The sequence below is a fragment of the Castor canadensis genome, chromosome 1 (genome assembly GCF_047511655.1).
Source record: "Castor canadensis chromosome 1, mCasCan1.hap1v2, whole genome shotgun sequence".
NCBI classification, from domain to species: domain Eukaryota; kingdom Metazoa; phylum Chordata; class Mammalia; order Rodentia; family Castoridae; genus Castor; species Castor canadensis.
Genome location: NC_133386.1, coordinates 21,788,531 through 21,810,828, shown reverse-complemented (window position 1 = coordinate 21,810,828; position 22,298 = coordinate 21,788,531). Strand labels below are relative to the sequence as shown.

At 37.2% G+C, this 22,298-nt stretch overlaps 1 protein-coding gene across 6 annotated transcripts in view; it reads left to right on the top strand.

Annotated features, from left to right (window-relative positions):
* Window positions 1-22,298, top strand: part of Aig1 (androgen induced 1) — a 248,185-nt gene that overhangs the window by 206,893 nt on the left and 18,994 nt on the right. For all 6 annotated transcript variants that reach the window (XM_074072981.1, XM_074072967.1, XM_074072974.1 and 3 more), the window contains one exon: window positions 491-606. In XM_074072981.1, coding sequence (XP_073929082.1) covers window positions 491-606 — 116 coding nt within the window. The remainder of the gene's footprint in view (window positions 1-490; window positions 607-22,298) is intronic.

Below are 22,298 nucleotides of genomic sequence, written 5' to 3'. Positions count from 1 at the left end.
TAGTCAGGGTTGATCTTCTAGAACAATTTCTAATGTGGCATATCAAAAATTCCCATTCTGTGATATTTTGATAAAAATCTAAAACAAAATTGTGCACAGTGTGATCTTCACTGTGTATAAAAAATATGCGGAGAGAGTAAAAAAATTAGCACATGTACCAAAATGTTATCTGTGGTTATTTTTATCCTTTTGTTTTGTTCACATAATTTTAGGCTATATATCTTTCCAATGTCATCAAAATTTCTAATCGTGGACATCAAATTAAATAAAAATTTAAAAGTTAAGCTGCAGAAGAAAAAACACCAGTGGAACAACTGTTGTAATGCATGATTTCCTGTCCATTCTTTCTCCCTCCTTGTTGAGCCATAGACCGTTTTCTGCTGTGGCTCTTTCCTGGAAATTTACACTGTTCATTTTCCTACTAGAGAGAAAATAACTGTAGAAAGACGATGATAAGAATCTGTGTCACCTAGTCTCTGTTCTTTTTCAGCACACAACGGTTTTGCCTTTTATATTAATCGAGATGAGGACATCACACCATCAGTATCCCAGCAGGAGCAGTGGACTCGCTGCCATATGCACCTTCTCTGTGGGCTATATATTATGGTAAGGACCATGCATGCTGGGCTTTCGTATTGTATTAGATTCTGCACTGCTAAATTTGGGCACAAATTGCATTATTAATATAATCACTAACAGATTCACACTGGGTGCCTCATTTGGTCCAAGACCTGGGCTTTGTCTTGTTTCCCCAGATGCTTATATTTTTAGAAAGTATATGCCAAACCTCACACAGCAGGAATTTGTTGAACAATCCCATGTAAGCATTGGTTCTTCCAAGGCTACATTTTTCAACTCTTTTTCAAACTAAATGTTTTTCTTGGACACTACTTTTATAGCTTAAGGGCTTCTTTGCTTGGTATTTTTTTGGTTTTGCTTTTGTTGGGGGGCTGGAGGAGTTGCAAACAAACACAAATGAAAACAGAAGAAATGACCTCTTAGAACAATGACCTTAAACTTAAGAGGATGCAAGTGAAAATGTACATTTTCATGAATCTATTAAAACCTATTCCAGAATTAGCTATTACATATAGAATGAATTTAACTGTTTTGTTTTCAAATACTGGAGTGAATAACCACAAGAAATTTCCATGTGGTCTATTGAATGCAATGAAAGTCCCAAGAGTGAGGTGCCAAATTTATCTGATAAGAGTTTTTGCCTGGCAAGTTACTTCACATTAAATGGGTTTTGTTTTTTTTTTAATGTGTTAACACTTCAAAAATTATTTATCTTAATGTGAAGATTTCTTATTTCTTTTTATAATTCCACCAAGTCCTCTTTGACCTGTTAACACACCCAGAGGAGGTCCCTCCCACCAAGGAATCTTTTGTCCTGAGTTTGGGTCACCATTCCCTCCTTTAAGCCTGAAGGACTGGATAATGTTCTTCCAAACACCCCACAACTGTACTTACTCCTACCGAAAGCCCAGAGCTCTTTGGGAGGCCCAGTCTCCATGCAGCATTTTGCTCTAGCCAGCCTAGAAATATAAAGTAGTCAGCTTAGAACTTTACATATGTTGCACGAGCATTTGCATAGTACCCCAGATCTGAGCAGAAAGCCACACCAGGTGAATAGATCTCAAAGACATCCAGATGACATACCCTAGAACGAGCATGCAGTGAAGTTCATCCATTTGCTAGTCCATCAACTGGTGCAAAAACCATTCATGAAAACTGGGGAAAAGTTTGTTTTCCTAATCATTTCCTAGAGTTCCCCCCCCCCGCATAATCTTAGGTATTGACTTTCTGTGAGAGAGAATGCCAAATGGTCAAGACTCACCAATAAAATGTGACTAATATTATACTTTAAAAATGAGTTTATATGCTTTAGACATGTGACCCTGATAATCAGCGATTGCTACCTTTCAAAAGAACCACATAGGGAAGCTACACAATCATTCCAGATATGCTACAGAGTTTAAAACATATCTGGAACTGCCTTTAACACTAGCTTAAAAATCAACCTCTCAGACCCTCACTCCATCCCAAGTTCAGTCTCATTATACCACATTGCTTACCTGTGAGACAAGAAAGTTCTTCTCTCTGGGAACTTTGGTATATTTCTGAGAATTCATTTGTATGCTACCAAATTGTCTTGTAGAGCCCTAGATATTTCAGGAATTATGTTGTGTCTGATGGCCTTTCTTCCACTGTGTGCAATCAGTCCATGTTCCAAAGAGACGCATGGGAAATACCACATAGCGCTCATTATAGACCCCCAAGTTCCCTCATTAAAATGAAGCATTACTCACTCTCCTCATGCCAAGGAAGGCTTGCCAACCCCACATGATCCCTAGACGAATCAGTACTTGTTTAGACATGTATTTGCATTAACCAGTGTATTTCCTCAGATTTGTTCCGAGAAAGCTTTCAAAGTAGACTTTTTTCCTTTGGTGTTCTGCCCTAGGCATTCATAGCTATGCCAAGAGCTAAACAATGTCCCTTGCATCATGTCACATTATATAAATCCAAGGATTTAATTGCTATCAAAAAGGCACTGGTTTGTGGTTGACGTACCAGTGATAAAACACTGCAAGTTTCAAGATATGAAATCTTTTGATAGCATACCAGTGTTGTAACTGGACATTCCAGAACCTTGGGCCAAGATAGAAGAAAGCATTCTTCTTATCCAATATTATAAAATAAATAGATTGCCTTTACAAGACTGAGTTGACTCTGTACCTCAACGCTGCTGGCCAAGCTGTCTGTCTGCTCTTCTTGGACTCTAGCTAACTGTCCAGTCTCACAAGTCTCCCTCCACATCCAAATCTGTTCTTCTCCTAGGTTTGGATAATAAGAATTGAGAAAGTAAAGGAGAGACACCTGCACTTTCCCTTACTGAATGGCACCCATTGAGCTCCTTCTCTCTCCACTTGTCTAAATGTTTGGGACACCAACATCCTCATGTTTGTTTGTGGGTATCTTAGCTCCTAACTCTTTATCTGAACACCTGCCTTCCAACATCACCTCCCACACATTTCTTTGCACCCTATTTGTAGAATTCCCCCTAATAAATAAGATGATTCATATTATCTCATACTGGATACAGTATAGAGTCCCCTTGATCTTAGTGTAATGTGATTATCAGGGATCATGATGAGTACTATGCTTTGGAGACAGACATTGTGCCAAGTGACTCTTTGAGAGGTACTTTTTGTCCATTTTACATAGAAGGAAGTTATTGCTCAGTGAGGTTATCAGATTTGCCCAGGACAATCCATGGGACTGTTGTCAGAACTATAGTGCATGCCCAGGTGCATGGCTCAGAGTCTGCATTATGAACCATGCCCTCTGCTGCCTCCTCCTGTGTGAAGACCAACTCTATGGATAAACAGATTTCATGAGTTTTTGGTTTCACATGTTTTTAAAGAAACACATCAAAAGTGGCCAATTCTAGCAGTTAAGCTGATTTCCTGGGTTGGAATTGCATCTCCTACACTTTGCTTTCCTTGGCTCCAGTATATTCAGATGTACAGTAGAAAGGAGGATAGAATGTACCTCACAGGGTCTGCTACTCACTGATTTTAGAGTACAGAGAACAATGCCAAGCTCACAGTTAAAAAGTTTCTATATTTGCTTTTGTCAGGTGGAGAAGCTACTCAACAAGTAGTAATAAGAGCACCTTATGTTTTCTCTTCAAAGGTTTGAGTGTTTTAGTTACAATGGCATAAGATCTTTCTCCTCCTTTTACTCATTTAAACACTACTCACTTTAAAAATCAAAAATGGGGGTGAAGGGAGGTGGCCCAAACAATGTATACACGTGAGTAAATGTAAAAACAATAAATAAATTAAAAAGTAAAAATAAAAGACAACTCTAAAGGATATGAGAATATCATTTTTTTATTGTCTCAGGGCTCTACTGGTCTTAGATAAACTCTGTATTCCAAATTGCATTCTCCCAAGTGTGTTCATTGAACAACTTTCCAACAGAAAATAAAGTAAAATCAAAATGAAGTAAGATCTTTCTTTTGTAATACAATCCTAAATTGTCTCATATCAGATATCCCACCAAACTTGATTACCATCAGCCATACAATTGTGGATTACTTTTGGTTTCTTTGTTGAAACTTTTCTGTAATATCTCAAGTTCCTGCTGGGAACATACATTATCTTCAAGCAGAGAAAAAAAAACAAAAAACAAAAATGTCCTTTTATCTAAAAGTCTTAGAAATGAATTAGTAAAAATGTTAGCAAGAAAATCAAGTTTTACATCACATTGAAGCCCCCCTCCCCCATTTAATTGGCTGCTTCTTCACAAGTGGAACAAACATGACCAACCTGTTCTTTGACCAGAGAATGACATTTTCCTCTGTTCACTTGAACCTTTCACTACCTCATTGCCTTTTATGTCATCATTGGGCTTTTATGTCTCTAATAGTGCTTGAAAGTTTGTCTGATTTTCTGGCATTCGAAAACTGGGCCCAAGCTGAAATAGTAACTTTGTAAGTACCTGGCATTCTCAAGAGAGAATAAAGAGTTTCCTGGTGATCTGGTTTGACATAGAGGAATGTTTGACATTGAATTGATTTGGTGGCCCACCCAAGAAGTCCAATCCCTGGGCGAAGGTTACTCAACAGCAAGAAACTGTAGATGTGCTGCAATGAGCAGAGGTCAAGGGTTGTTGGAGAGGTTGAGCCAGCTCCATCCACCATCTAGAAACTGCAGTGGAGAAACCCTTTAGAGACCCTTGCAAACCTCACACATATGCACCCTATGCAAAAGTGAGTATTTGCAGCTCAGCTTCTCAGCACCGATCAGTAAGAAGTGGGATTAGTAAGATGCGGGGGCATCCACTTGCACAGCAATGGCAATGAAGTCAGAAGATATTTATCCTTCTCCCATTTCTCCTCCCAGATCCTTAATAAGGAAGAGTCACCTCACAACCATGCCACACTCTCTACTTGAGGGTACTGGAGCAGGTAGTAAAATAAAGAAACCCTTCCTCTCATGGCTGTAGCAGTAAGCATGAGAAGCTCAGTGTGCTGGAGCAGAGCAAGCCAGAGAAAGTGTTAGAAACTCCTAGAGTCCAGAGGATCACATAGGGCCTGGCAAGCCATTGTAGAGACTTTGTAATCCATAGTGCAATTGGGAATCACTGGAAAGTTTGAACAGAGGATTGACATGAACTGAAATGTTTTTAAAAGATCACTATGGCTACTATGTTAAGAGTGGAATAGGGAGAAGAGATGGAAGGCTGTAGAAGTAATCCTGGTGAGAGATCAAGTGGCTTGGACCTCAGCAGTAGAAATGGTGGCACCAGGAGTCTGGATATATTTTGAAGGTACAGTCAACAAGACTTCCCAACCAAATCTATAAACTCTAGATTTGGTTCCTTTAATAACTTTTATTCCAGGTGTGGGAGGTCAAATTATGCCTATCCTAGTCCCAAAGATAGCTATGTCCTAATAATCCTTAGGACACGTGAATATGTTACCTTACATGGTACATGAGAAAAAGGCCTTTGCAGGTGTGATGAAGTTAAGGACAATGGGCTTGGGAAAGTAGCTTGCACGATGCAGTAGGACCCAGTCTAACAACACCAGTCCTTACAAGTTGAGAGTCTTTCACAGCTATGGAGAGAGACATGATACAGAACAGTTTGGAAGATACACCATGAAAAGTTCTCAAGCCACCATGGGTAGCTTCAAAGATTGAAGAAGGGAACCATAAGCAATGAACATGGGCCATCTCTAGAAAGTGGAAAGAGAAGGAAATGGTTTCTCCTCCATGGACTCCAGAAACAAACAGCACTGACAGCATCTGATTTTTATTCCAATGAGATTTCTGTTAGTCTTCTAACCTACAGAATTGTTAGGTAAATTTGTGGTGTTTTAAGCCACAAAGTTTGCAGTAATATGTTACAGCAGCAATAGAAAACTAACGCACTTGAGCAAATCACTTATTCTCTGTGGGCCTGTTTCTCCATCTGAAAAGAAGAGCATAAAAATATTTATCAGGCAGGATTTCTGTAAGAGTCAGAAACCCGGGTATATAACGCCCACCACATAATTGGCATTCAGTACAGTAGCCACTTTGTTCAGTTCACGCTCTGAGAACTTAGGCACTGGGTAGCTTTCTGCAGGATTCTTCATTCGAGCACCTGGTAGGCTTACTCTGGGGACAGAAATCCAGATCTTTGAATTCAGCTTCTCCCGTCCAGTTCCCCTCTTCCTCAGGTATTTGAGCAAATTACTTATCCTCTCTTCACCTCATTTTTACATCATATAAAATGGGAAGAGCACCTGCCTCACACAATCGTGAGCATGAATGAGCACATAGGAACACTCAAATGAAAGTATCTCTCCTTCATTCTGGACAACAAAAATGTTGTATGTTGACATCAAGACTTTATGAGAAAGGCCCATTCTCTTTCTCTCTTTCTTCTCCATCAAATTTATTTCTGTTTATCCTCTGCTCTTGGAATTGTGTCTCCTTACACCTATTAAGAATGTTTAAACCTTTTTTTTTTTTTTGGTGCCAATAGCCTTCCTATAATCATGGTTAACACTTCTAAAACCTACAGGACTCTTTTGTAAAAAGTATGCTAAGTACCAGCCTCACAAAGTGACACAGTACAAGAAGGGTGGGGTTCTCTCTATGCCTATGGAAAGTGGCTTGACGACAGGAATCAGAGTAGCTATGGTGAGCAAACCAAGCTGATTTTCCAGAATAAAACTAAAACTACAAAAAAAAAAGATTGTGCTGAGGCTGGAGTGTGTTGAGTCCAACCGCAGATCTGAGAGAATGGTGGCTGCTAAGAGATGCAAGCATTTTGAGCTGGGAGGAGATTAAAAAAGCAAGGAGCAAGTGACCCAGTTCTAAGCTCTGTGAGGTTTTTGGTTGTTTGTTTGTTCATTTGTTTTGCTTTGTTGTCAGTACTGGGGTTTGATCTCAGGGCTGTGCACTGGCTAGGCAGGCGCTCTACCACTTCAGCCACTCCACCAGCCCTTTCTGCATTGGTTATTTTGAGTTAGGGTCTCACTTTATCTGTGAACCTACCTGGACCACGATCCTCCTATTTGCAGAGGAGGAATGCATAGTTGGGATGACAGGTACACACAACTGTCCCCAGCCATTTATTGAGATGAGATCTCACAAACTTTTTTTGCGTGGGTTGGCCTTGAACCACCATCCTCTCAATCTCCACCTTCCGTGATTGAGCCTCCAGAGCCAGCCTCTAAGATTTATCTTTTGTTTTGTTATGAAGACAATAAAATCATGAGGTCAAGTTCGGAAAGAAGGAGGAGGAGAGGTTTAAAGAGCTTTTTGAAATGTTCTTATGGTTCATATACTGTTATTTCCAGAGCTCTGCTTTTCCCCTGAGAACTGAGAATGTCATCGTTTTCCCATTATTCCAATCTGCTTGTTTTTATAAGAGCTTTGTTGAGAGTCTGTTGTTTTCTCCTCTTCTAGCAAGAAATCTATCTGGACAATTGAGCTTAACAGCTGAAAGTGTGGCTTGCACTTGGCTCCTGGGAGTGCCCACTGGGAGTAGGTCAAATCAATCTCTTAGATCTGCATCTGGACAGAGAAAACCAGGGTATACAGTTCATGTCAGTTCCCAGTATTTATTGTTTATAGTTTCATCTTCTATTCCCAAGAGCTTGTTCTCAGACATTCTGGGAGAATCTGAAGAATGAGACTTCCCTACGTGCTGTTGACCTTGCCCTACCCTGAAATCATTTTGTATGTGGTTATGATGCTTCCTACACATTCCAACTTCCCTCCAATGACGTGAACACTGTCAATGCATTTCCCCACAAACTTTAAGAATCACCAAGTTGATGCTGCATGTGTCCTTGGTGCTATCTGGCAATTTTCCCATGTGGACATCTCTGTCTACCCCTTTCCCCTCCACCACACCCTCCCCAGTCCTTGCAACAGATGTTCCAGCCTTTGATTTCACAGAGAAAAATCAAGGACTTTAAACAGGGGTTCTTCAAGTTCTTCCAGCAAACATCCTTTCTGCACCTATTCTCTGCTTCACCATGAATGATGTTCTATACCCTTCCCTGGGCAGGTCCCGTCTGTGCTCAGACCCCACCCTCTCCTCAGCTCCTCTGAGACCTCATCCAGTGGGCATCACTTTGTTCTTCTCTAACTGCAGCCTCACTTCTCAATCCTTCCATACGTGAACACATCTAATCCTTGTCTCCACCTTTTAAAAGTTGTTCTTGTGGGACCACCTTCTTAGACGTCCATCTACTGCCCCATCCCCCTACTCACAGCCTAGTTGCTCCAGAGAGTTGTCTACACAGTCTGTGTTCTTCCAGGATAATAGAGTTGTTGAAATGATGCATTCATGAGCCAGACTACCTGAGCCTGAACTCTGCTTCTGTCAGATAACTTTGGACCTGCCACTTGACCTCTCTATGCCTTGCTTTCCTCATCTGCAGAGTGGAATAATGATACTTACCTACCTCGTGAGGTTGTAGTGGTCGTTAGAAAAATGTTAATCCTTAAAACACGAAAAGCTTGTAGAGCAATACCTAACAGAGGGCATTACTGCTAATATTATTAAGAGCCCACTCCAGTGTGGTTTAAGCTTTCATTACTTTAGCAAAATCTTTACTGATGTCACCAGTCACTTCTCTTTTGCTTCATCTCATGAAATGCTTTGTTGGCCTCTTCTTAATTGACATTTTAGCCCCCTCCCCTTCCCAAAACACTCTATCCCCTCGACTTTGGTGATATAACAATCTCCCTATTGTTCCACAGTTCTCCTGATGATCCCTCTCAGCTGCCTTTGCTGGCTTTTCCCACCCTACCCAAAACTCCATGTTAGAGTTCTTCTGAGACCTGTCCCAGGTTTTTCTGGTGCTACCCAATCTCCCTATGTCAGCCTGTCCCTTCTGTTATTGCAAAACCTCCATCCCATATCTTCAGCTCACTTAGCAATTGTAAAACAGCCACATGCCATACCTTCTTTTCCCATCGGACCCCCAAACTCGGATCTCCCTAGCATCATCACCCATGCTGGAAACATGCTAGAAACCTATGAGACATCCTCAATCCATCTCTCTTATGCCTACAAAAGGCAAGCAGTGACTCACCAATTTCTGGCTTCAAAACCTCCAGGATACTTTTAGAATCTTCGTGTTTTGCTCTATCTCCACAGCCAACATCACAGTTCAAGTTCTCTCATTCCTGAGCCACTACCTATAATTACCATCCCCCACCTCTCCCCTGTCCATCCATACCTCATAGATCTTTTAAAAACATATATAAACATGCCACTCCCATGCTCCAAGTGTGTAGATGATTTCTCATTGCCTTTAGGGATTAAGTCCAAAATTCCTAACATGGCCTTGCGTTACCTGACCTCTACTGACTTCTCTGGCCTCATCTTCCTTCTCTTTCCCTCTTCTTACTCACTTAGCCACAGTAACCTTCTCTCTGATTATCAATCTCAATAAGTTCCTCTCAACCTCAAAGCTTTCACCTTCCCCATACTGCCACCAACCACGATGACTTGCACCATTGTTAACTCTAAGTTGTACTCCTCTTTGAGGCTGTAACGTTGATGGCTCTTTTTTAGAGAGGCCTTCTCTGATTCCCCAGGCTTGGTTCAGCTTCTTTGTGTACACTACCATATCCCTTATTCATTTCTTTTTTTTTTTTTATTTTTATTTTCCCTTATTCATTTCTGCCATGGATTTCAAAACTAGTTGTTGTCATGTGGGTTTTTTTTTCAATTTTTTCAAATAGAGAACAGAGAGCTTCCTTGGCTACAGGATTCTAAGGGTCAATTATCTTTAGACATAACATCAATCAAAATACCAGAGACAATATTCTTAAGACATATTTTAGCAAGAGAAATTATGATGGCACATGAATTTTAAATGAAAGCAAAGTAAGGAAAATGAAATGCATGCATTGTATGTATACTAAATGTACACACATACCACTTTCTTACACCTAGCTCAGTAGTGACCACATAAAGTACTTACAATACCCCCACCATCCATTTCTCTAAGATTGAATTTCAACTTTATTGTCTCTTCTCCCACCTGCCTGATTCATTTAAATTGCCAACTACAGCTGATAAACTTGTAGGAAAAACCTCACAGACTGCACTCCTTGCTGGATTGGAGATAATCCAGTTCAGGTAATAAAAACATCTCAAGTAGAAGGAAAGCTTCACTATTAACAAAATTATAGCTTCTGCATTACCCTAAGGTGACTTCTCAGTGTCTCTGGGAGTATGAGAGCACTTTGAAGGCTCAGAACATGAGCTTATTTTCTGGTGGCCTGCATGGAGGTCTTATGTGAACATCTTTACAGTGACCCCAGTCCTGTCCATTGTCACATTTAGCAGATGGTTTCCACAGCCAGCAATAACCAGGCAAAAACCAGTTCCCAGGTATTTCTCTTTCCCACAGCACTAAAGCAGTACTGGGCTCCTAGCAGACACAAAATAAAAACTGATTGAAAATAAAGTGAGCAATTCAAATGAGGAGATACCTGCACACAAGTGGAGCTTATCCTCCAAGAGTCAACACAACTTCCAGTCAAAAGATTAAAATGAATGGAAATGGCAAGAAAAATTTGTCTAAAATCACAATATAAAACTTTGACTTTATACATTAAAGTAGACTCAGTTCCTTAAAAATTTTCAAAGAGAAACAACTGTCTTGATTATAATTCTTCCATACTCTGAAATATCTAGATACATATTCATCCAAGACAAAGTTCATTAACTTTCTCAAACAAGTGTCTATTGAGTACCTACCAAGCATTGTGCTAGGTGGGAGAGGGGAATAAACAATGTAAAAAGCTCTGACTCTGCCCTTAAGGAGCTTATAGTCTATTGAAGGATATGGTGAAATAAAAACCATTTATCATACAGTTGATAAGGGCTACTTATAAAAAGAAATAGATGGAGCTCTGGGAGCCCAGAGGAAGGTTCCCTAACCCAGACTTACAGGGTCATGAAAACCTTCCCAGAGGAAGTGACATAAAAGTTCCCCCTTTGAGGATGAATAGGAATTAGCCTTTAAGGGTCCCAGGGAGAGGAAGAAGATGGCCTGGAGACAAAAGAGAGGAAACCACCTTCGATGAACCAAAGAAGTTCTGTGCACCTAGAGTCAGTGGCATTTGATCCTCTCCAATCATTACAATACATTTAAGGCTTAAGTACTCTTTTGAGTTGACTTTTGTTTATAGTGTAAGACTTTCTCCACCAAAAGTTTTTATTTTAGTTTTTCACAGTATCTTTGAATAGGTTCTTTCATGGCTAGTTGGTAGTTAGTAGTTGGTTAGTTGGGTGTTTGCCCCTTCCTATGATACCAGGTTTTCCATGGCCACTCCTCAGTTTCGTTGGTAGGTCCCACTCTTCGACACACACACTCCCTAAACTCCAACTGACTTGGCAATTTACACTACCTTCCATCCACTTTCCACTTGGATAGAGAGTTTCTTTTTAAAGTGCAAGTTTTAGCATGTCATTCCTTCAACTTAATACTCTTCAATAGTTTTATTCCACCACCCCCCAGTTTGAGGTTTCTGGGTCTTGTTTGGTTTGGGGACGGATTGTGTTTTTTTCTGTTTTGGTAGCACTTTTATTTTTCTTTGCACAATGATGTATCCTGGGGCTGTGATATTCTTACGTGACAGTATGAAAAAAACAAAATATGCAAGTCATCTTTAAAATCTGAGACTCACATACAAAAAGATTATATAAATTAAAACGACGCATAAATTTACAGATACAAATACAAACCATTTTGCAATGATACTGAGTAATTTAGTCCCATGATAGTCTGATGGGAAAACATTAGATAAGGAGGAAAATGGAGTGCTAAGGCTTGAATTAGCAATGTTTTCTAGCTCTGTTGGAAGACTGTGAGAAAGAAGTGACAATTCATTCATAAATTCTTTTCAGCCTCTAGAGAAAGCCAAGAACTGTCATTTAGGATTCTGTTGAGATGTGTTCATTCCCTAGAGGAGGGAACAGCTCACAGTAAGTTGTCAGTGAGCCAAAGAGCTATCACATCAGGCCAAGCCCCTTGCATAAACATGTTACCTTTAGTCTCCCTTTGCTATTAAATGTGCCTGACTATATGAACTAAACTTTAATCAAAGTTACAAAGAAAATGCATTATAAAGAAATAGTGAACTTGAGTACAATGTGAAATAGTACTATTTGCCTATTAGACAAATGCAGGTGTCTTTTCTTTAAAACCATATTCCAAGTAGATGAATCTGACATAAGATATAAACCTCTGCTGGGGTAAACTTTTTTTTTAACTCTGTCCTTATTAACACACTATTGTTTGGGTTTTTTTTATTTGTGATAATGACAGAATTAAGTATCCAAGTAGATTTTGTTCTTTTTTTCATTTTTGAAACTTCCTTTTGTTACTTTTACCACTGAACACCACCTTGACTGGGTTAAAGTTTTTATAGGTTTTCTTATAGCATTCTTTCAATCTTGTTCTAATATCTGCAGGTCTCTAATCTTAGTGCAGAAATCTGAAGCAGGTTTTCTGCCTTTGGAGAATGACCTACTTTTATTTCAGAATGTATTTTATAATTCTGTCTCTCCTTGAATTTAATTGTTTCATCAAGGTTAAATTTATCTTGTCAATTATTTTCATTTTTTACCTTGTTCACTAAACATCTTTCTAACTTCAGATTAAGATTTTTTAAATGTAGGTTGTTTTTCTAACAGATAATAAATATATTTTGATTCTTTTGTTGTTCCTTCAAAAATAATAACCATACAGGCATTTGATCTTTAGGGCAAACTTTTATATGTGAACTAGCTTATCAGAAAGTGCAATGTATCTGCCAGTGGTCCATTTGAAGGTATTTGCAGTGGGCAATGAGCATGCCAAACCATACCTGATGGCAGGTCAGGATAGTAGCCAGATACAGAATTTGCACCCAAAAGAGAAATAATCTTAATTTTCATTGTGGTTTGCTCCAGGGCTATGTGTTCTAAGTAATACCAATAATAACTTACGGTAGTTCTACCAAACAAGGCATTTTGTTCTTGAGTCATAAAATACTATTTCAATTATTGCATTTGTGTAATGTATTTTTTTTAATTTTTTTATTATTCAAATGTGCATACAATGCTTGGGTCATTTCTCCCCCTCCATGTGTAATGTATTTTTGTTAATGAAAATTAATTGTTCAACAGATTTCATTGTGATATTTCCATGTAAACATACAATATACTTTGATCAAATTCACCCCCTCTGTGATACTTTCATAAACACATCTCTCTTCCCCCTTTTTTAAGCAGCATGGTATAGGCCTAATTATGCTGTTCTCATGCATATATATTTCATACACAAATATATATATATATAATGTACTTCAATGTTCACCCCTTAGTGCCCATAGTTTGGCTATTTTGAATAATGGTGCAACAAACATGGGTCCACGGGTATCAGTGTTGTATGTTGATTTATACTCCTTTGTGTATATGCCCAAGAGTGGTATGGTAGGGATCATAGGAAGGTCTATTTTTAGATTTCCATAGTGTTCACACTAGTTTACATTTCCACCAACACAATATGAGGGTTCCTTTTCCCCCTGCATCCTCGCCTGCATTTGTTGTTGTTTGTTTTCTTGATGACAGCCATTCTGATTGGGATGAGATGGAATCTCAGTGTTGTTTTGATATTCATTTCCTTTATGGCTAAGGATGTTGAATGTTTCTTCATGTATTTATTAGCCATTTGTGCTTCTTTTTATAAGAACTGCCCAATTCACTTGCCCACTTATTATTGGATTATTTGTTCTTTTAATGTTTAATTTTTGGAGCTCTTTATATATTATGAGTATTAATCCATAGATGAATAGCTTGCAAAGATGTTCTCTTATCCTAGGGGTCATCTCCCCTTTCTAGTAATTGTTTCCTTTGATGTGCAGAAGGTTTTTAATTTGATACAATTGTTGATTGTTACTCTTATTTCCAGGTCAATTGGAGTTCTATTTCTTCGAGTATTTTCCTCAACATGTTTTTGGGTCATTTGTCAAAAATCAGAAGCCTGTGGCTATATGGGTTTATTTCTGGGTCATGTATTCTATTTTATAGATCTACATGTTTGGTTTTGGGCAAGTACCATGCTGTTTTTTACTATGGCTCTGTAGTATGGTTGGAAGTCAGGTGGTGTGATAGTTCCAGAATTGCTCTTTTTTTCAAGATTGCTTTGTCTCTTTCAGTCTTCAATGCTTCCATATGGATTTTAGATTTATTATTTTATTTCTGTGAAGAATAATATTGAGATTTTGATGGGGATTACATTGAATATGTAGATCGCTGTCAGAGGGATAGCCATTTTCACAATATTAATTCTGCCAATCCATGATCATGGGAGGTCTGCATTTTTGTGTCTTCTTTGATTTCTTTCTTCAATGTTTCATAGTTTTCACTGTAAAGGTCGTTCACCTACTTAGTTAAGTTTATTCATAGGTATTTTTGGAGGCTATTGTGAATGGGATTGTTTTCCCAATTTCTTTCTCAATCTCTTCACTGTTAATATAGAAAAGCTACTGATTTTTATGTTGATTTTGTATCCTGCTAATTTTCCAAAAGTGTTTGCCAGAGCTAGGAATTTTTGGTAGAGTCTTTTAAGTATAAAATCATATCATCTGCAAATAGGAATAACTTGAATTCTTCCTTTCCCATTTGTATCCCTTTTATTTCATTATCTTACCTTGTTGCTCTGGCTAGGAATTCAAACACTATTATTAAATATAAATAGAGAGAATAGACACCTTTCTCTCATTCCTCACTTTAGAGGAAATGGTTTCAGTTTTTCCCTGTTTTGTATAATGTTGGCTATAAGTTTGTCATATATAGTCCTTATTATGTTGATGCATATCCTTCCTATTCATAGTTTCTTCAGAGCTTTTATCATGAAGGGATGAATTTTGTCATGACTTTTTCTGCATCTATTGATAATTTTTGTCCTTTATTCTGTTTATATGCTGTATTATGTTTGTTGTTTTCTGTATGTTGAACCATCCTTGCATTCCTGGAATAAAACCAACTTGAACATGGTGTATGGTTTTATTAATATGTTGTTGAACTCACTTTGTTATTATTTTATTGATAATTTTTGAGTCCATGTTCATCAAGGAATTGACTTACTCTTTTCCTTTTTTGGTGTGTTCTTATCCAGTTTTGGTGTCAGAGTAATATTTGCTTCATAGAATGGGGTTGATATAATTTCTTCCCTTATGCAATATTTTGAGAAGCATTTGTGTTAAGTTCATTGCTAAAGCTTGATAGAATTCAATAGTAAATCCTTCCAGTCCTTGGCTTTTCTTTGGAAGACTCTTTATTACTTCAGCCTCGTTGCTTCTTATAGGATGGTTTAAGTGGTTTATATTCTTTTGGTTCAATTTTGGTAGGTCATGTGCATCTAGAAATTTACCAATTTCTTCTAGATTTTCCATTTTACTAGAATATAAGTTTTTTAAGTATTCCCTAATGATCTGCCAAATTTTATTGGTATTTGTTGTGATATCCCCTTTTTTCATATCTAACTTTATTAATTTGGATATTCTCCCTCTTTGTTTTAGTTTGGTTAAGGACATGTCAGTCTTGTTTTATCTTTTCAAAGAACCAACTTTTTGTTTCATTGATTCTTTGTAATGTTTGTCTCTGTTTCATTAATTTATGTCTAATCTTTATTATTTCTTTATGTGTACTAATTTTGAGTTTGACTTATTCTTATTTTCTAGGAGCTTTGTGCATCATTATATTATTTATTTGAGAACTTTCTGATATAAACTTTCCCTTGGCACTGCCTTTTCTGTGTCCCAAAGGTTCTGGTAAATTGTGTTTTAATTTTCATTTGATCTAGGAATTTTTTGTTTCTCCCCTTACTTCTTTGATGATCCACCAATCATTCAGCAGTGTATTATTTAGTATCCACATGTTTGACTATTTTCTGTAGTTTCTTTTGCTGTTGATTTCTACTTTTAATCTATTGTGATCTGAAAAAATACAAGAGGTATTTCCATTTTCTTGTATTTATTAAGACTTGCTTTATATCCTAAAAAAAATGATCTATTTTGGAGAAAGCTCAATGAGCTGCTGATAAGAATGTATATTCTGCAGCTATTGGGTGAAATTGTTCTGTAAATGTCTGTTAAGTCAATTTAATCTATAGTGTTGTTTAATTCTGAAATTTCTTATTTTGTCTGGATGCCCTATCCATTAGTGAGAGTGGAGTATGGAAGTCATCCACTATTATTGTGTCTGGATGCCCTATCTATTAGTGAGAGTGGAGTATGGAAGTCATCCACTATTATTGTGTTATTATATGGTTTATTTCCAGTTGTGTTTGTTTTATAAAATTGAGCTTGTCAACATTTAGGACATGTATGTTTCTGATTATTATCTCATCTTGATGGATTGTGCCCTTTCTTAATATGAAGTGACCCTCTTTGTTTCTTCTAATTTGTTTGAAGTCTGCCTTGTCAAATATGAGTTGTAGCTATTTCCCCTTTCTTTCAGACTCCATTTTCTTAGGATATCTTTTTCTATCCTTTCACTTTAAGCCTGTGTATATGTTTGCTGGTGATATGTATTTCTTGTAGGCAACAAATGGTTGGGTTTTTTTTTAAATCCAACATGCCTTTGTGTGCTTTTGATTGGAGAATTGATACTATTAATATTCAGAGTTATTATTGAAAAGTAAGTAATAATTCCTATCCTTTTGTTGTTTTTGTAGTGTTTGTTTCTTTCCTCATCTTCATTTGCTTATCTACTTTTCTCGTGAGATTTATCCCTTCTTTGAAACATTAGTCACTAAGTCTTTGAAGGGATTTTCCTTTGAGGAAGGCACCATGTAGAAGAAATAGCTGACACATACAGATTAAGTGAGCTTAATTTGTTGCAATGTAGCTGGCAATGATGAACCTTATTAGTTTGCTTTTAACAATTTATTTCTAAGTACATGCATCTTTAAACCAACTATGTAGTTTGTTTTTACAAGGGATAAATAGTGGGAGACGGCCTTGAGTTGACTCTTGCTTTGCAGTTCAAAGTATATCTTAATGCAAGTTCTATTATGCTTATCTAATAATGAGGTTGGACAAAAATAATGCTGCCTCAGATTGCAATGTTCAAGGCATTCATTAAAGTTAATAATCAGTGATCTTGTATAGAAGCTTTATGCCTAACATTGATCTGCCCTTTATTGTGTGGAATTTGCTAGCATTCAAGTAACAAGGAACTCACCACAAAGGCCATCAGGTAGGTTTCCATGGTAGCAGTCCTGCTTTTGTTATTCACATTTGTAACATAGAAACATAGACAGTATATGAATACTTACTTTTCACTGCTTAATAAAAAGAAATGGAGTATTTGTAATGCCAATATTATCAGGGACCTGATTTCTCGATGCTGCACCAAGGGAAAACATGATGGTTGTTCAGGTTTTCTTTTTAAGCAGCTGTCCACTAAGCAGAATTGGTGTCCCTTTGATCTTACTACATATTAATAACCTCCGATTGTCTCATATTATTGCTGTAGGGAAATATAGAACTAAACCATTAGTAGAATAATTTCAATAGTGCTGAATCTTATGAAATGTAAGTTTTTGATTATACAGTAATAAGAGTACAAGATAAAGCTATAAAATCCACCTTTTATAATATAAGGACAACATAAACGGATGAAAACAGATTTTTGTTGGGTTCATATATGTGTTCATTTTTCCCAGTGATTCAATACCTGGGTTTGCTCATTTTTCTTATTGTCTACAGAAATGCATTGTGATATGTGTCACCTCTCTTTGGTTGTGAACTGATATTTGAGCTCATGGCAGCACATGAGGGCTATATTATGCAGCCTGTGTTGCTGTAAGAGAAGTCTACAGCAAAGTTAAATAGTACTCCATCATTCAACTACAGAGAAGAATATACTAAGCCTTAACATCATTCTGCTGTTCTGTTCTATGAAACATCATTTCTGACACTTCGAAGAGAGTGAAGACTACAACAATTTAATTTAATTTACCTTTCTTCTTCTTATAGGCTGCGAGGCCTAAAAATATTTATGAACCAATGTGTGTGTGTGTTTAGTGCCCTCATTTAAATCTGTGAAATTTCTACAAGGTATTGCATGGCTTTCCCATGTAGCTTTTGCCTTCAGTCTAAACTGACCGAAGTGATGGGGATGGGCATGGTAGTACACACCAGTAATCCCAGTTATGTAGGAGGTGGAGGTAGAAGAATCATGGTATGAGGCTGGCCTGGGCAAAAGTTAGCAAGACCCAATGTGGAAAAATAAGTTAAAGCAAAAAGGGATGGGGTTGTGTAGAGCAAGCACTTGCCTAGCAAATTCAAGGCCATGAGATCAAACCCGAGTACCATCAAATAAATAAATAAAAGAATAAATAGCCAAAGTGGGTATAACATCCATGGGAATATATAAAAGCTCCTGCTATATTATAAATACATTTTTAATGTTTTAAAGAGAAAACTTCAGTGGGATGCAGAACAGAAGTTAACAAAGGTTTAGGTATGAATATGGCCAGTGAGGCAAAAATGAAAAGCACCCAGATAAGAGGAATTTAACTAAATCAAGGGTTAAAAGTATCTATCTTGAAGCTGTCAAGAAGGACACATTTGCCTTTAGGGTGGATGATGTAAGATTGTAGACTTTCCCAATAGAGGAACAAGATTGAGATCAGGGCAAGAAGAAGAATGAAGCTCAACAAGACTAGAAATGGGAGACTTGCAGTCTAGCACGGAGATCTATCCAGTGGAGAGCCATGAACAGAAGCAGAGCCTCCACAGCCACACCGGAGGAGAACTGTGCACATAGATTTTTCTACCACTTCCAGAAACCTAACAGTGAGCCAGGCCACTATTTTGGAAGAAGGAAGGTCTTCCATTGTTTTACAGTGTGCAAAGTATCGTTGTTTTCCCATTTAAGGAATTACCAGCAATCTAATTTTTTTCTTTCTGTATAATGGATAGGAAATTAGAATTGTTTACATTTTAATGCCATCACCAGTGTTGATTTAAAAACTCTCAACAAACTAAGTATTGAAGGAACTTACTCCACATAATAAAGGGCATTTACGAAAAGCCCTTTATAATGTCATGTTCAAGAGTAAATGATTGAAAACTTTTCTGGGCTGGAAGTGTGACTCAAACATTAGAAAACCTGCTTTGAAAGTGCAAAACCCTGAATTCAAATCCCATTCCCACCCCCAAAAAAGAAAACTTTTCTTTCCTCTAAGATCAGGAATAAGGCAAGGATGTTCATTCTCACCACTTCAATCTGACATAGTAGTGAAAACCTTAGTCATAGCAGTTACACTAGAAAATGAAATAAAGGCATCCTCATTAGAAAGGAAGAACTGAAATTATATCTGTTTATAGATGATATGATCATATATGTAGAAAACCTTAAAGACTGCAAAAACATAAAACCTGTTGTATTAATAAATTCAGTAAAGCTACAAAATAAAAAAAAATCAAAGGGGTAAGGGAGAGTATTCAAAGGGATGAGACAGACTACAGTAAAGCACACTCACAGTGGGCATACATGGAGACATCCTCTTGAATGTCAATTTAAATATTAATAATGAAAACCAGGACTGTACAATAGGCACAGTGTGTGCAGGGGGGAGGGTACTAGTGGGAGGGGAGAGGGTGAAGGAAGGAGATAGTATATTGATAACAGACTTCATACACCTATATTAAACAGAACTAAAAAACCTCTTGCCATTGCTTTAAGTGGGGTGGGGAGGGGGCCAAGAGGGAGAAACAATGGGGGCAATGTAAATAATGTACAATATAAGACTAATCGGAATTGTCATTACAAATCTCCCCCTATAATGAATACAAATATTAGTAACATTTCTTGACTTTAGCTATCTAAGAATGGAATCAAGAAAATAATTCCACTTACAGTAACATAAAAAAGAATAAAATATTTAGGAATAAACTTAATCAAGGAGCAGAAAGATCTGTACAATGAAAACTGTAGAGATTGATAAAACAAGTTGAAAAGGTAGCAAATAAATAGAAAAAAATTTGTTTTCATGAATAAAAAGAATTAATATTGTAAAAATATCTAACTGCAGGAATTAATCTACAAATTCAGTGTAATCCCTCTCAAAATATCAATATTTTTACATAAACAGAAAAAGTTCCTAAAATGTATATGGAACCAAAAGAAATCACGAAGAACAAAGCAGAGTCTTCAAACGTCCTGGTTTCAAAATATATGCAAAACTACAGTAATCATTATACACGATACTGGCATAAAATCAACCTGTCAACCAATGGAACTGAAAAGAAAGCCCAGAAATAAGCCCTCACATTCATAGCAAACTGATCTTTGATACATACACAATGGGGAAAGGATTGTTTCTTCAATCAATGATTCTGAGAAAGCTGGATATCACTGGAAAAGGCTATCAGGCTGGAGGCATGTCTCAAGTGGAAGAGCCTATCTGCCTAGTAAGTGCAAAGCCATGAGTTCAAACCCCAGTATAGCCAAAACTAAAAACCTATTGGACCACTATCTTACACTATAAATAGAAGTCAACTCAAAAGAGTGCTTAAGCCTTAACTGTAGGACCTCTAGCACTTCTAGAATAAAACATAGGGCCATAGCAATGACACCAAAAGCATTGAAGACAAAAGCAAAATTTCATAAATGGGATTACATCAAATTAAACATCTGAATAGCAAAGAAAACAATCTCCAAAGTGAAAAGATGTTATGGGATGTTAGAAAATATTTGTGTCATGCATCTGATAAAGAATTAATATCCAAAATATATAAGGAACTAATATAATTCAATAGCAAAAAAAATCTTACTTTAAAATGGGCAAAAAAATGTGAATAGATATTCCTTCAAAGAAGATATACAAATGATCAACATGTACATTAAAAAAAAAGTGCTCACCTTTACTAATCATCAGGAAAATGCAAGTCAGAGCTGCAACAAGTTATCACCTTACACCTGTTAGGAAGGCTATCATATATTTTAAGAGTGATTACTGGTGAGGGTACAAAGAAAAGTGAACCTTGTACACTGTTTATAGGAATGTCAATTGGCACTGTTTATGGAAAACAGTATGAAGGATCCTCAAAAAAATTGAAAATGGAACTACCATATAATACAGCAATTCTACTTCTATATATGTAACCCCTAAAATTGAAATGAGACTCTTGAAGAGTTATCTACATTCCCTTGTTCATTGCAGCGTTATTCACAATAGCAAAGACAAGGAATCAATCTAAATGGGTGGATAAATAAAAGATGGCATATATGTACAGCAGAAAGTTATTCGGTCTGTAAAAAAAAAAAGAAGGAAATTCTTACACTTTGCTAAAACATGAATGAACCTGGAGGACATTATTGTAAGTAAAATAAGACAGACTACATAATCCCACTTAGCTCAGGTTTCTAAAATAGTCAAACTCATAAAAATAGAGTAGAAAATTTACCTGGGGCTTGGGAGGAGGGGTACTCAGGAGGGTGATCAAAGGATACAACGTTTCAGTTATGCAAGATGAATATCTGCTGTGTGGCATAATGAATAAATGACAATACTGTACTGTATACTTAAAACTTTGTTAAGAGGATCGACCTGTTCTTAAATGTTCTTACCACACACACAAAAAGGAGAGAGGAATGTTTTACAGGTGATGGTTATGTTTATGACATTGTTTATGGTGATGGTTTGATAAATGTATATTTATCATCAGATTCATCAATATGTAGAACACATTAAATATGTATACCTTTTTATATGTCAATCATGACTTGACTTTTAAAAAAAGTAAACAATGAAACCCTGAAAAAAAACAGGTGAGAGTTGAATGTGGCTTCCCTGAGAAGCAGGACTGGGCAAAGGGGAGGCAACTAAAGTTTGCATTTGAAGGGGCAGGGAGCCTCTGCTTTTTAAAATATAAATCTTTTAGAACTTTTGATGGTTTAATTGTGATAAAAATTAAAAATGAACTGTAAGAAGGAGCACCGTAGGCCCAGCATGGTGGTGCATATCTATAATTCCAACTACTCAGGAGATGGAGATGTAGGAAGATTCCAGTCCAAAGCCAGCTGGGCAAAAACATGAGACTCCATCTGAAAAAACCAAACTTAAAGCAAAAGAACTGAGGTGTGCCTCAAGTGGTAGGGCCTAGTGAGCAAGAGTTCCTATGTTCAATCTCCAGTGTTACCAAAAACGGGACACTGTAACTCAACTTTCTGCCAACCCTCTCTTACAGTATATTCTA